We start from the raw sequence: 14,681 nt of genomic DNA, 5'->3' as shown, positions 1-14,681 counted from the left end.
CTAGGATAAACAGTTCACCAGTAAAATGTGGTGTAGGGACTTCACTCGCAACCCTATATATTAAGTATTTTAAAAAGTATATTCTCCTAGTCTCAATGTACTTCTTCTATTTTTGTTTACTGCTGAAAACAGCTCCAAAACTTTTGCTCTAGAATGTTGTTTCATGCAACTAGCATATTAATATTTTTTATTCTATTGCGCCTTGAATAAACAATCATACAGTTATATAGAAACCCTAGGTTCTCTCTGCAAATCTTCATTTTGACGAAATCTTTTGTTTTGCGAGTAAATAAAAAAATCGAATGCACCAAATAACAAGTGTTAATTTGTCAATGTCACCAAATAGAGCATCGTTCTTTTTTCCTATTTTCCAACAAATGATTAGACAAACCACTTTCAAATTGCAAGTTGAAACCCTCGAGCAGACACACGTAGACAAAAATCGTAACAGATTAAATGAATAAATCCAGCGTCAGATTTTCTGAAGTTGTTAGAAATTCACTCTTTCATTATATACGCAAGATTGATTGGATCATAAATTTATAAAATGTCCGCACTACTTTATAATGTTGCATATATCTTGATGGTAACATGCATAATGAATGAGAGCGACCAATATCAATCTCGCCACATTCCTAATGTTTGTATCTAATCCTACGTGTATGCATCAAGCACAATCTACGTGTCCAAAATCGATGCTTTTACCAATCTTATTGGAGTAAGTTCGAGCCGTCTGATGCTACACATATAATCCTCCGTCGAAACAAGATTGAATCGATTGTGAAGTATCGTGTTTATTTGAAACCCTCAAGTGTATCAACTCACTTTTGTCAAGTCGATTACTGTTAATCAATGATTCTTCTGTATATTTATGTGTGTTATCAATTTTTTGTTTGAGCGTAAACTTGATATAATATCCGTTATCCCGAGTTTCATCCTATAATCGAATATTATAAAATATTACTAACCAGTTTGCAGTGAAATCTTTAGATCCATTCATTGTAACTTTGCTTTCCATAGAAATAGGAATATCAAGCACTATTCTCTGTATTAAGGTGTTCGTTAAAATATCGGGAATCTGCAATTAAAGTATCTCTGTTCTGAACTATCTGCAGGCATAGCTATTAATCAGAAAGCAACGGAACCATTTAGAATGTCTTAATGACGGGATAGTAAAAAGTGGAGAACAGAAAATAATAATAATAATAAGAGTTCCAAAATTCACGGGATATGCTGTATTAACGTTAAACTGCTGTCTTGATTTCTGTAATTAGGGCAAAAATATGCTCAACACGATGGTCATCATTGTTGTGGCTACCATCTAAAATTTTAAGATAGTGTGTTCAACAGTTGAGCGCAGTATGCTTTGCCATTTTTCGTTCACGGCGTAATGAGCCTATTACACGGCTATCTTTCAGATCAAATGACGAAGATGGTACATTGTCAAAATGCGAACAGAATGTTCAGTTTCATTCTTAAGAAAGTGTCTTCGCGTTCTCTCTCTTGAAGCGATTTCTTACTAGAGTATGCCGTGAGGTTTTGGAGACCAAACCTACGGAGAGACATAGACTTGGTTGTAGGGGTGCAGAGAAGAACTACGCATGCTGTTGTTGGTGCGCAAGCCTTGGGCTATGCAAACACCAAACATGGCTTCCTCTCTGTCCCTTGTGGGATATAAGCAGGCTACCTTACGGCTGGGCCATGCTGGAAAAAAGAAAAAGCCCCGCCAGCCACCAAGACCACGGCATCTCGCCACTGGACTTCCAACCCACGCAAAGGACCACAACACTAACACCAAACATGGCCCCCTCTCTGAAGCAGATTACCTTGCTGTTGGACCATACTGGAAAAACTCCCTTGATGTCCGGGCCCGACAGCCATCCCAGGCCCGTAAGCCATAGGACCGCCGTTGCCCCCATCGCCTCCGACTCGTGGCAATCACAACCCCAAAGCCCCTGGAAAACCCCCGCCGGCCGCCAAGGAACACGGGCGGACCGCCCGCCGGCACCTCACCATCGAGCCCCCAACCCACGCAAGAGATCAACGAATACATCTCGAGCCACACCGCCTTCGTCACCGTACTCTGTCTTCAACCATAAGCCGGATGACTGATCTGCAACACGAACTCCTCTCATCTTGTCCTCTGTTGGAAGGTTTTTTTCATAGGCCCGAATCTGAAAATAGAACATGAAAAGAAAAACAGGATACGTGTACAAATTCAGGTCCAATAAACTATAAAGGTGTAAGTGGAAATTATTGATATTGACCAATTACTGGTATCAATAATATCACAAGACTGAAGGAGCTGGAGGAACTTCGTTGCCAGTTAGAGACATCTTTAGATTTAGATATTATAGTCCTAATGATGATCACAAGTCCGGATTTTCAAGTTCACTTGCGCAATAGGAAGAGAGACTTGATTTCTTGAATATATTTACATTGGAAGAACGCGGGTGTCGGGGGGACATGATCGAAGTGTTTGAAATTTTCAGCGGGAATGGATATGATGGATCATTAGTTATTAATACGCCGTCAATTGACTGATTAGACAAAGGGACACCAGTATCGATTGGTAAGGGATAATTCTAGGTTGTGGGGTGGAGGGAATTTTTTTTAATAGAGCTCTAAATACAGGGCGTCCATAATTAAAAGACCCTATTTTAAAGTAGCCTATAGGCGAAACCAGTCATCAGAAAATTGTGAAATTTTGTGGAGGACTTCATGAAGTGATGGGAATTTGCTTCGGGGGGAAAATTAGTTGCACATATTGCCACCAGATGGTGTTTTATTAAGAAATGACATTTAGGCAAACGTTTGTAAGTGTGACAATTGTTAAACACTTTTACAATTGTTACTGTAACAAAACATGTTCCACATACTGGCCATCATTTTCATATACCATGTGAAATCGCAAGATGGTATGTTCCCCAACTGACCGAAGTGTGTGCGGGGAAATGTTCAGCATGAGGCGTGAAATGCTGCCTTTAAGGTCAGGTAAAGTTCTTGGATTGTTACGACTTGCCAAAAGTTTCAAATGCCCCGAAGCCAAAAAAATCGCATGGATACTGTCCCGGAGATCTCGGGGAGGCCCTAGATTAGGGAATTGCCAGCTGATGACACGTTCTTCTGTAAAATGTGTTTTAATAACATTCTTAACACACACTGCAATGTGAGGAGGAGCTCCGTCTTGCAAAAAGATCGTGTCTGCAAGGCAGTTACGTGCTTACAGAGCCGGAACAATTTTGTTCTGTAACAGCAATACATATGCAAAGCACAGCAATGCATATTGCTTCCCGGTAATCGAGCATGTCACTTGACCTGTAGAACGTAACTCCTCGTAGAAGTAGGGACCGAGAATAAATGATGCAGTAAATCCACAGCGGCTTTTTGGTTCTCAAATTCGGCAGTTGTGAGTATTGAGTGCACCATCCAAGTGAAAATACGCTTCGTCTGTCCAGAGGATATTCCAAGGCCGTTCTGAATCGACCTAATTGGGTTGCTTTATTTTAGAAATATGTGACATCCATGTTTGTTGTGGGAATCTTTCTTTCCGCCACCTCGTTGGGCATTTGCCTGTTACGGGTTTGTATTTGTATCTGTTTTTGAGCCAAAAATTACATAGATTGGCATCTGGGGAACGGGCAGGCCAAACATCAACAACTTTTGATGACACGTTTGAAAAATGGTATATTACCTGAGCTGCAATCGGCCATGTATGAAGGAGCACCCATCTTTCATGAAAACTGTTAGTCTGATGCGTTCTGTCGATGAAACATCAAAATGTCAGAGAACAATTTAAATTGAATTTGTCTGGTATTCTCCTTTCAAAGAAAGTTCGAAGTTTTGTTGAACATGTCTTGATCAGTTCAACGAATGTCACATGAGAAGAAATTGCATCAATAGTTCCATTATAAATGTGTTTGGGTTGGTGTTCGGTTCTGTGTCTCGCCTTCTCGGCGAAATATGCTTTTTCGTCTCATATAATAAAGTTGTACATATTCCTAACGATGGGAAACGGATGAATGTCTTGCCCTTCTACTTTTTCCCACGGCATCTGCATTTGCTTATTGTGCGAGCTGGCGTCAGCCGTTGCCATGGAAATCATCAAACGCCGGCTGTTCGAGTGCTTTTAAGGAAACGGACGGGAAAGGCGCCTCGTGCGTATTGAATTCGGCGTGATGGGGCGGTGGTCAACAACCAACTCTACCCCAAGATTGGGTGGTTCTGCGGAAATAATTAACCCTGTTCCGTAAAAAGACTTTGAATGGTGAGTTCCAAAACAATGGCACAGTCGAAATTCATAATGCCGCCGTCGCTGCACAAAGCCTTTCCACCTCCCTATGAAGAGCTCAAAATATTTCCGGGTCTTATAAGCGAGATTTCTACCTTAAGAAGGAAGTTTCTACGAGTTTCGTCAAAGAAAAGCGCCGGTTTTCTTACTCAATCAAAGACCAATAAAGTTCTACACGCTGCATTATTACGACGGCGTAAAAATGTTAATTTGTGTTTAAGAGGTAATTACAGAAAAAGCGAATGCTGTTTCAGGGGAGCTTCACTCTTCTATGGGTTGGATTTCTGTATTTTACGACTTACTATTTATATCCTTAATGCATTTCACCTTTGACAATTGAATCGCCACAGCGTGGGAGTCAGTATTGAAGGCTCACTCAGGTACAAACTTTTAGGGTTGATAGAACAAACTAAAAAAAAATTTTTTTTGTCTAAACATTTTTGAATGCATAGATGCAAATGTCTCTTTACGTTCTAGTTATTAGTACGATCGTCATGCACAAAATCACCTTTGCAGATGATTACACTAGGTTGCTGGAATTGATGTTCTATCAGAGGTACATATTTCATATTTTAAGCACATTAAGCCAAACAGTGACCTTCTATCAGTGAAAAAACGCATTGTAAATAAAGCATATCATATAACTCTTGTTGTTTTCACTGAAAAGCATTCTGATTGAATGGTGCATCGATATCTCTTGAATTGGCCGCTAGAGCCTAAACTCCATATTTGCACCTATACATTGATAAATAAAAAAACGTTTGCTCTTTCACCCCTTGAACAAGGAATCTTCAGCCGCTGATACACCGCGGGCCACATTTGACACTTTGCTGTACTGCACAGAGCGTAAGAGTTAAAGTTAGTATCATTACCATGAGTTCAAAATCACCCTGTGTAGAAGGTTGAATCATCACAAAGATCGTCGTACATTGTCGTGTATCCCACCATGAATATGATCTTGTTTAATTTGCATCACGTGATTCCATTATAACTTAGAATATGCCGTTAGTTGATGCTGACTCTCACACACACCTTTTTTCTATTTCATTTTAGGGCAGTTCAGCAACGGTGGATGTGGCGTTGCTGGCAGAAGCACACGGACTTGTTACAGATATGTTGGCTGACCCGAATTTGCCCGCTCATGTTATCGGTGGACTGCGTTCTCTTGCGTCACTTCTCGCACCACCGAACCACGTGACTGTCAACCACAGGCTACGACCTGGAGGCGCTAGTGTTTCATTGGCTGACTTCAACTCTGGCTCTGATACAGAAGAAATTCCTTACACAGGAGAAAAACCGTCAACTCTTTCAAAGGCACGTGTGAATATTTTGCCTTCACCGTTTGCATAAAAAGTTCCCGGACTCAATTTTTAGTGCCTTGTTTAATGCGTCATATATGATAATAAATGCCATAAATGCCATTGAAGTTTTTGACATATTTATATCTCTTAAGGTTTTGCCTCATCACTTTTTTTCTATGTGAGCAAAATAGAGAAATTTGTTTCAAAAACAGAACTTTCGGATTCAAAACTTATGAGTTGATGGAGGTAGTCTATATGAGACTGAAATATAGGCTGCATTCAATTTTTCTTTAGCGCAATCCAAAGTTTCCTCTTTTGAAACAGAATTATGACAAAATTTTCTATCTCTGCTTATATCAAAAAAATAACGAAGCAAAAGATCTTAAGAGTAATAAATGACAATAATTTAAGACGGAATGCTACAACATAATGCAAATATTTAGGAACTTTAATAACATCTAGTGCTCTCGATGTTTGACAAATGGTGCAATAGTCGAGTCCTCAAAAATAGACCAGGCCGGAAACTCTTTGTACAGAAGAGAGATGCAGACTTATCCTATACAGGGTGATTTAGAAAAGATGGGAAAACTTTAAGAGGTGATAGTACAAACCAATATAAACAATTGTCATCAAAGAATGCATGGTCTAACATGAAACGCAAACGCGCTAGCGCGTTTCGAAAACATAGTCGAAGATAGACTTGGAAGTCTGGGGGGGGGGGGCAAAGTCATTATTGCTACGGGGGACACGATGATGATGATGTCAATTCATATACATACGCATACATTAGATCTGCCCACTCCACTTTTGATGCTGGGGGGAGCAATGTCCCACACGCCCCCCCCCCCTGCGTATCTCCGCCCATGCTCGGCCCAAACGGCCGCTCCGCAAACGTTAAAACGGCATTCCTGTTGAAATTTATCGGAAGAAAAAGATCACCATGCATGCAAATGTAACCTGGGGAAATCTCGTCTTCCACACCTGCTGTTCTGGCAGTCCTTGTATTACCTACCTCAGACCGGGAAGCAAGAAAGGATCCCGTTTCGCATAGCTGCCGATGCAAGCGCGCAAATGTTTTCGGATTGGACAAGCGCCTATGGGGCTTGTCCAATCCTTGTCCGTATGGGGAAAACGCTCACCGTACATTCGTGCTGCCTCTGTGGTACTTCCGTTTGCAGCTCCATAAATGGAATGCGTGTCTGCTTTTTCAGTATTACCAAAGTACGCCATTATCCCGTACGTTACAACTGTTAGAACGGTTGCACGCTGGAATAACTTCAAAGCTGAAACTTCTTACAAATGAAGGGATAATTTTGAATAAATAAAAAAATATCTTGAGGAGCTAATTATATATATATATACCGTAATGTTTACAAGTCTTTCATCAGATGAATAGCGAATTTCTCTTCGCGTTGATTATTAAAAGACAAAATTCCAGCACCGGAGATATAAAATAGCTTGTATAACAGCAAGTAAATTGTAAACTATAGATTAAAAACCATGAGAAATTTGAATTAAATACCACGATAACTGCACATGGCTGAGCTCAGGAAAAAAACCAAAATACCCATGCTATGGACTCGAATTTTGACGTCACGGCCTCGGCGGAGTGATACATTACGACTTGTAGCATCTAAGAGGCTTTGGTACGGTGCACTTAATGCAGGTCGAACTTTGTCTACGCATACGAACAAGATTTTAAGGAAGGATGAACATAAATCGTGAAAGTATTCAAACGGATGATAAATTTCTCATGAGCGAAGACAGCTTCGATGCATAGCTAGCGTCTACTACTTCACCAAACCTGACCATATCGCGCCTTTTATTCAATGCGACGCAGATTTGCATACGGTTTCTTCTTCTTCCCCAGGTTACATTTGCATGCATGGTGTTCTTTTTCTCCCAATAAATTTCAACAGAAATGCCGTTTTAACGTTTGCGGAGCGGCCGTTTCTAAACGTGCTAGCGTGTTTGCGTTTCATGTTAAAAGACCATGCATTCTTTAATGACAATTGTTTGTATTGGTGTGTACTATCACCTTAAAGTTCTTCCCTTCTTTTCTGAATCACTTTGTATATGGCAGTCTTAATTCATATTTTAAACATTTATTTTCATATATCATGATGAATTGCCATTTATTATTCTCAGTAATTTTGAAAGTTTCGCTAGCTTGTCCTAGTTGAACTGAAGAAACTGTAATTGATGAACAGTTGTAAGTTATATATTTGTGAGGGCATTCGTGGGAAAATTGTAATTCTCGAACGTACTATTATCCTATAATTAGTTCCTTGATCACAATGCAGATATATTACTCATGGACATAGTAGCATGATTTTACTGAAACTTTAGGGTTTCAATATAACGAATTTCAAATCTTTGATCGAATTTTAGCCACATAATTGGCTTTATATTGTTTGTTTGTTTGCAGTTAAATTTTACCTGTCTTATATATTTATGTTAATTATGACAATAGAGAAATACTCATCTTTTTTTATTTCCATCATATTCAACAGAAATTCCGTCGTAATTTGCCACCGAGTCTGCTTCGTCGAATGTCTACAAGTACTTGGACAACAACAACTTCAGCGACTGGATTACCCACATTAGAACCCGAACCATCTCGAAAGCGAAGTACGAGCTTCAGACACCAAGTCGAGCAAGGTGTAACTTCACCAACTGCTGGACCATCTTCTCCACGAGAGGAAAATATTAGCCCTCCGAATGGATCAACTGTTTCACCTAGGTAAGAATTTTTTCGATCTCTCTATCATACGATTCATTTTAAACAATCAAATGTGCTTATGTGCAACGCATATTCGGAACCGACGTTTCCTATAAGCTGCGCGTGTGTACCATCGCGCATAGTGAAATGTTACCATGCACACGAAATTATTAAATACACCATTAGTGTATATGCCATATAGTCGCTCCGTGCATGAAAAGAACATGCCCGAGGAGGTAAAAAATAATGGGAGTATACCGATTTTCGTACGACATACGACATTTTTCACACGTGCTGCTTCCAGTTTGAAGTCGACTCTCGACTGTTATCATTCATGCACAAAGACATTCATGCTTGAAACCAGGCCTGTTGAGCTTGGTCTTACTATTCTAATAACATGCTGTTCGTTTTTTGCACCACGTTCCTTTTATGCACTTGGATAGATAAATTATACGGTCCAAAAAAGAATTATTTGGAACAGTTGAACATATAATGACATTCGTGCCTCAACTAGAATTCGAGTCAAAATCTGAGCTTTGATGCACTAATGGCTCCCAATTGGCATGATACTTTTGTTTCCAGGAATTTTTACTAGTTCTTCTGAAACAAAGACAATCTTAAGCTAATGCTAGATGGAAATATTTCGGTGTTTGATCCTTAAAAAACAAAGTTCCCCAGATGGTGAAATGCATTCTGCGTTCCTCTAAATCAAGGCAGACATCGTGGATGAGCACGAATGGATATTCGCAATGTGGAATTATCAAAGAATTTGAGAAATCTCAAGGCTAATAAGATGAGGTAAAATTCCTTCAAGATTAATTCCTTCTCTTCTGTGATGCAGTCATTTGCATCGCCATTTAGAAATTCCTCCGGGCGCATCATCTCATTAAGAAAATCTCTGGGCAACAGCGAAAAATGTGTGCTTGTTGAGGAGTCATGCCTTTTCCATTCGCAGACAAATAAGTGAATACTGAAACTACGAAATTTACTGGTTAGTATATAATAGCTAATTTATACCCGATATCTCTCGTTCTCGGAGCACAAACACTTCTGTCAATTTTAATTTCTGAAATCCTGTATTTAAGAATTGAGTATATATACACTAGAGTGTCGTATTTTAACTTTAGCCCCTTGTGTTCTGCTTTTTTTTAATCTCCAAAGCCTTGTTCTACTACTTTGGTGCAACTTTCGAAACTAAACTAGCTGTTAAAGCTCTTAAACAAAATTCAATTACATGTCAAGGGGATCGTATGACTGTATACGCGTTTAAAAAATGGAATGTACTCGAAATAAATCTCATGCAATAAGCTAGTGAAAAGTCATTTTATGTAAACCTGGCATCTTCAACCTAGTGCTGTTCTCTTTTGATGAACGTAAAAAAGTTCGACATGCTTAGGGTTTTCATCAACACGTCAATTCAAAAACTGCTGATTTGAGACTTTTTTTCCACCAGTTTTTATAAATGTGAGAGGGGTATATTTTTGGGTATGAGAGCCAAGTAATAATTATTTTTTCCCTACAAACACATTCGCCGAGTCGTCTATAGGTACAGAATAAATTTTCAACACTCTTGAATTATTCATATCGTAAAAATCTTTCGGTGCCGAGCACTGCAACTCTGAAAAATGCATAAGAATTTCGTAGTATCGCTGAACAAACTTTTACAAGGAATAAAAATACATATACGTACACATTCTAATATAGATGCATTTGGTACATTCTAATAAATCGAAAATAAATAGCAAAAATATACATATACTTCTACAATTATTATTATGCTACTTCGGATATTCTGAAATTGGTCAGAAGTTCATAAAAAATTAAAAATTATTATTTATATCTGTATACATATTCATTGACTTATGATCGTATACAGGGTGATTCAGAAAAGATGGAAAAAATTTTAAGAGGTGGTAGTACACACCAAAACAAACAATTTTCATTAAAGAATGCATGGTCTAAAAGGAAATGCAAACGTGCTATGGTGGAGCTGGAGCTCCCTCGTTCTGGAACCACATACGCTGCCGGAGGGCAGTTGGAACATCCTCCAGCAAGTCTGGCAGCACCTCTTGCAGAAACGTCCAGTATTTGCGCTCGTCAAGGCATTCCTGCAGAAGATACGGTCCTGTTAGGTGGTCGCCGATGATTCCTGCCCAAACATTGATGGAGAAGCGTCACTGATGCGCATGTCGATATGCGGCATGTGGATTTACAGACGCCCAGACATATTTGTTGTGAGTGTTAAATACACCATCTCGTGCGAAAGTGCATTCATCGGAGAAAAGAACAGTTGCCACAAAATCTGGGCGTGCTACACTCTGCTGCAGGAGTCAGCGGGCGAAGTCTACGCGACGAGCATAATCTTCTTCATTCAATGCTTGGACTCGTTGAAAATGGTATGGGTGCCACCTCTCACCCTTCAGCACCCGCCATGTCGGGGATTGTGGCACACCAAGGCTACGGCCCACAGTTCATGTGCTTGTAGTTGGCTGATCTGCCACCATCTTCAAAATCTCGTCTGTTACACTTGCTGTTCTGGCACTCCTTGTACGACCTGCATCAGACCAGGAAGCAAGAAAGAATCCCGTTTCGCATAGCTGCCGATGCAAGCGCGCAAATGTTTTCGGATTGGACAAGCGCCTATGGGAAAAACGCTCACCGTACATTCGTGCTGCCTCTGTGGTAGTTCCGTTGTAGCTACGTAAATGAAACTCATGTCTGCTTCTTCAGTATTACTAAAGTGCGCCATTATCCCGTACGTTACAACTGTTAGAACGGTTGAACACTGGAATAACTTCATGGGGCTGGCATCCACGCCTTTTATTCACTGTGACGCATATTTGCATACGGTTTCTTCTTCCCCAGGTTACATTTGCATGCATGGTGTTCTTTCTCTCCCGATAAATTTCAACAGCAATGCCGTTTTAACGTTTACGAAGCGGCCGTTTCAAAACGCGTTATCGCTTTTGCGTTTCATGTTAAGACCATGCATTCTTTAATGACAATTGTTTGTATTGGTGGGTAATATCACCTCTTTTGTTGTCAGCTGAAAGGGGATTGTTTTGTCAGTATTTTTCTAAATGTTACTGCTATAATATATCGAAAACAAGATTTTATTACCCATTGCTTGTTTTTCGATCGCGATTACATGATTAAATGGAATTGTTCTTTAACCTTCTACAAGCTATACTTGAGTATACTCGCGAACTAATGTCGATATGTAATGAAGATTAGTAGATAACAGAGTAAAGTCACCGAAACCATTGGCTCGGAATTTGTCTTCTTTTAATCAGAACAGATGATGGCTGCCTATAGTTTTGTGGAGAAAGTACTCAACCAAACTTTATATATTTCTTAACTCTGTTTTGGAACTTACACTCTAGTAGAGAGAGATGAAAGGGTGGGGGTAAACATGTTGATTGAGATCTCTCCATACAAATGAAGTTACATTAACCACTTAACGGTTTTGCCCGAACACCGTTCGGGTCCCTGATGCGCCCGTACGTCTCTCCAGCAGTTTATTTTTTCTACGTCAACCCACTGATTTGCCCGACCTTTTCCCTTTGTTTAGTTTCAATGTTTCTGATAGGTGGCTCTAGTAGTCCAGTGACGATTGGATTGCAAAACAAATGTACACCGGTTTCAACGTCAGAATTTACTGCTTTTCGTTTACGCAGGTAAAGCAGTGAATTTTGTTTGCACTCGTTCAGTGTATTACGTGTTGCGAATACTATTTCTTATTAATTTTGTGCTAAAATAAAAGAAGAATGAGTGACAGTGAGCTGCTCATAACAGAATATTCAGTTCAGTTAGCTCTTCGGAAAAAAACCAACTCTAAGTACAAATTCCATTTTTCGCCGTAATCAAAAATTATAATAAATTAATAAATCTAATGTTTGTATAACAGTTTTGACTGCTGATTTGAATTCATTTAAACGATTTGAATACAAAATTGTTTATCAAAAATGTGCTTATTTTTCGACACAATACATCAAAAAAAAAAGAAACTTATGTGGTTAACTAACTAGAGATAACAAATTTGCCTTGAGAAGTGGGATAAAATATCAGCTTGGGATAAAATATCAGCTATCCGTTTTCACTGAAAATTACGTTATTATCTAAAAGGTTAACTCATGAATATCCTCTAAAACTGACGAAAATAAACTAAAATAGGATTAAAAAAATTAGTGATGATAATTTTTCAACCATCACGCATTGCAATAGAACATAACAAATGAATTAACTTTTATATATATTATTTAATGTTTATGTATTCTATCGGAAATCGAAGAATGATAGACTTTGTATGGCCAGATGTGTTTGCACCATCGAAATGTGTATCATGCTTTGAGAGAGTAGTTTTCGTTTTACAACTCAAGATTTTCTCGCACAATGTTTAACGACTGATTTCAATTGGATACCATGCATTAAACACATAATGTAAACACAAAAAACCTAATTAACGTAATCATCGTAATTGTTCCCGATTCGGATAAAATCGAAAATCAAACTACCGCTGATTGCTTACTTACGAGGAACTCGCATGTAACGAAAATCGATTATCCAGCGTTTTCAGTGTGATGTTGCCTGCAAGAGTCTAAGGTTGAGTCCTTGGTAAACGAAGGTTTCAACAATCCTTTATGGACGAGAGAAATTCCGAAAATTGTTTTGATTTCGAGCTTATTCCAGTCTATGTTTGTTAAATCGTAGGATTATCCGAGCTGTAAATGTTAGAGGTTACTCAAAGCCTCATAATAAAAGATTTGTTTTATTTTCTTTTGCGGTTTCTTCATCTTTTATCACGGCATTGTTGTTATGGTGGATTAGTCTTCTCGAGACGACTTAAGAATAAAGGTAAAATTCTCTTTCCTGAGAAAGTATCGCCGGGAAAAAATCTTTTACACAGATCTCATGAAAAAAATTACCGTCTGTAAGAAGACGTGGACAAATTAGGGCTACGAGACCATTTCAAAAAGTATTAGCTCGTGCGAATAGATTATACTACGTTTATTGTCTGGCTGTAAAGACTTCATTAGAATCGGTTTTATTTATGAAATTTAATTACTTCAAAATATACGGTGCATTAATTTGGATAATGGTAGCAACGGATCACTCTTTGCTGTATCGACGGTTGCGTGGCGTTTAAATTCAAGAAAAACATACATTTTATGTCACACGAAGGAACGGACTTTATTAAGGGTACATCCACACTCATTCATGCAACAAATCGCTTGATTTGTCAGGCGACAAGTCGTAGAATACGTGTTGCGCAATTTTGTATATAAGTGTGGACGTGTTCTGCGACTTAGACTTGCAACTTTACATGGATAAAAGTCACAGAACACCCGATTTGTTCTGTGTTTTTCGTGGAACACGTGTTCTACGACTTTGTATATGAGTGTGGACGTACTCTTACACGACATATTTTAGACATGACAAAAAACGAACTGAGTGATAACTCGAATAATCACTTGATGGCGTTTTAAACGTGGGCAATCAGTCTTCTAATAAACATTAAAGAGACTTACTGCAGTGACAAATTACCTTCAAACAGTGTCCCTTCATTCAAAAATTTTTGTTTGGGAAGTTCATAGAGATATTGTTGATTTTTTTGCTTTTTGAAGCCGTTCCTCATATTTTGATGTGATACAAGTTTGAAAAACTGAAAACGACAACACACATACATTAACTGCGAGTCATTCGGTCACAACAAACCACCACGGTCAAGTTCTTTCAGGTACTGCATCGCCAGTCAAATCTTCAGCTATTTTAACTGAAATAACAAATGAAGGTGTATCACTCAAGTCCGCTTTCCCCAAGTAAATGAAGTTTGGATCAGATAACACTAATCTTGATTTGTCCAGCCTACTCTCCCAAAACCAGTTTCAAATTCTTGGCAATTCCTGATTTTATACGAGTTGAACTATTCCTGAAAGTGTTTTTCTCTCTGTCGTCAATTTCTGTTTTTTTCCACTGGGGTCTTTCGTTTTGATAGCAATTCAGTTGTCAAATAAGAACGGTTGTTCAGGAAAGATAGTGGGATATATGCCTCGGGTGATAATACTGGATTTTTTCGTGGTACAACGAGGAGAGTTCCATCTGGTCGTGCTGCTCGATGGTTTCTTTCAATGAATTTTTCCCTCAAAGTGTTTGATGCACACAACAGATTCATTTGTGCTCTTGAAATCGTCACGATGTATCAGCTTCTCCCACTTGGATTTTCTTTCAGAATTTTCCGGGGAGGTAAATACATTCGTGTATATTTCCTCGTTGTAATTCGAACTGCAGCCAGGAACACAATAGCGCCTTGACATCTACAAAGAACATGTGAAATGCCGCAGATGTGGTATTTACAATATATACAGCA

The 14,681-nt window shown here is 38.9% G+C and overlaps 1 protein-coding gene across 5 annotated transcripts in view; it reads left to right on the top strand.

Annotated features, from left to right (window-relative positions):
* The window catches only part of LOC149072163 (cGMP-inhibited 3',5'-cyclic phosphodiesterase 3A-like), a 360,046-nt gene that overhangs the window by 255,044 nt on the left and 90,321 nt on the right, over positions 1–14,681 (top strand). For all 5 annotated transcript variants that reach the window (XM_089246824.1, XM_089246826.1, XM_089246827.1 and 2 more), the window contains exons 2-3: positions 5,345–5,605; positions 8,106–8,335. In XM_089246824.1, coding sequence (XP_089102950.1) covers positions 5,345–5,605; positions 8,106–8,335 — 491 coding nt within the window. The remainder of the gene's footprint in view (positions 1–5,344; positions 5,606–8,105; positions 8,336–14,681) is intronic.

This window comes from Pholcus phalangioides, unplaced genomic scaffold (assembly GCF_987345545.1).
Source record: "Pholcus phalangioides strain wild (caught in Gottingen) unplaced genomic scaffold, Ppha-v1.0 ptg000017l_1, whole genome shotgun sequence".
NCBI lineage: Eukaryota > Metazoa > Arthropoda > Arachnida > Araneae > Pholcidae > Pholcus > Pholcus phalangioides.
The sequence above is the reverse complement of the archived record's forward strand: the minus strand, read 5'-3'. Positions and strand labels throughout refer to the sequence as shown.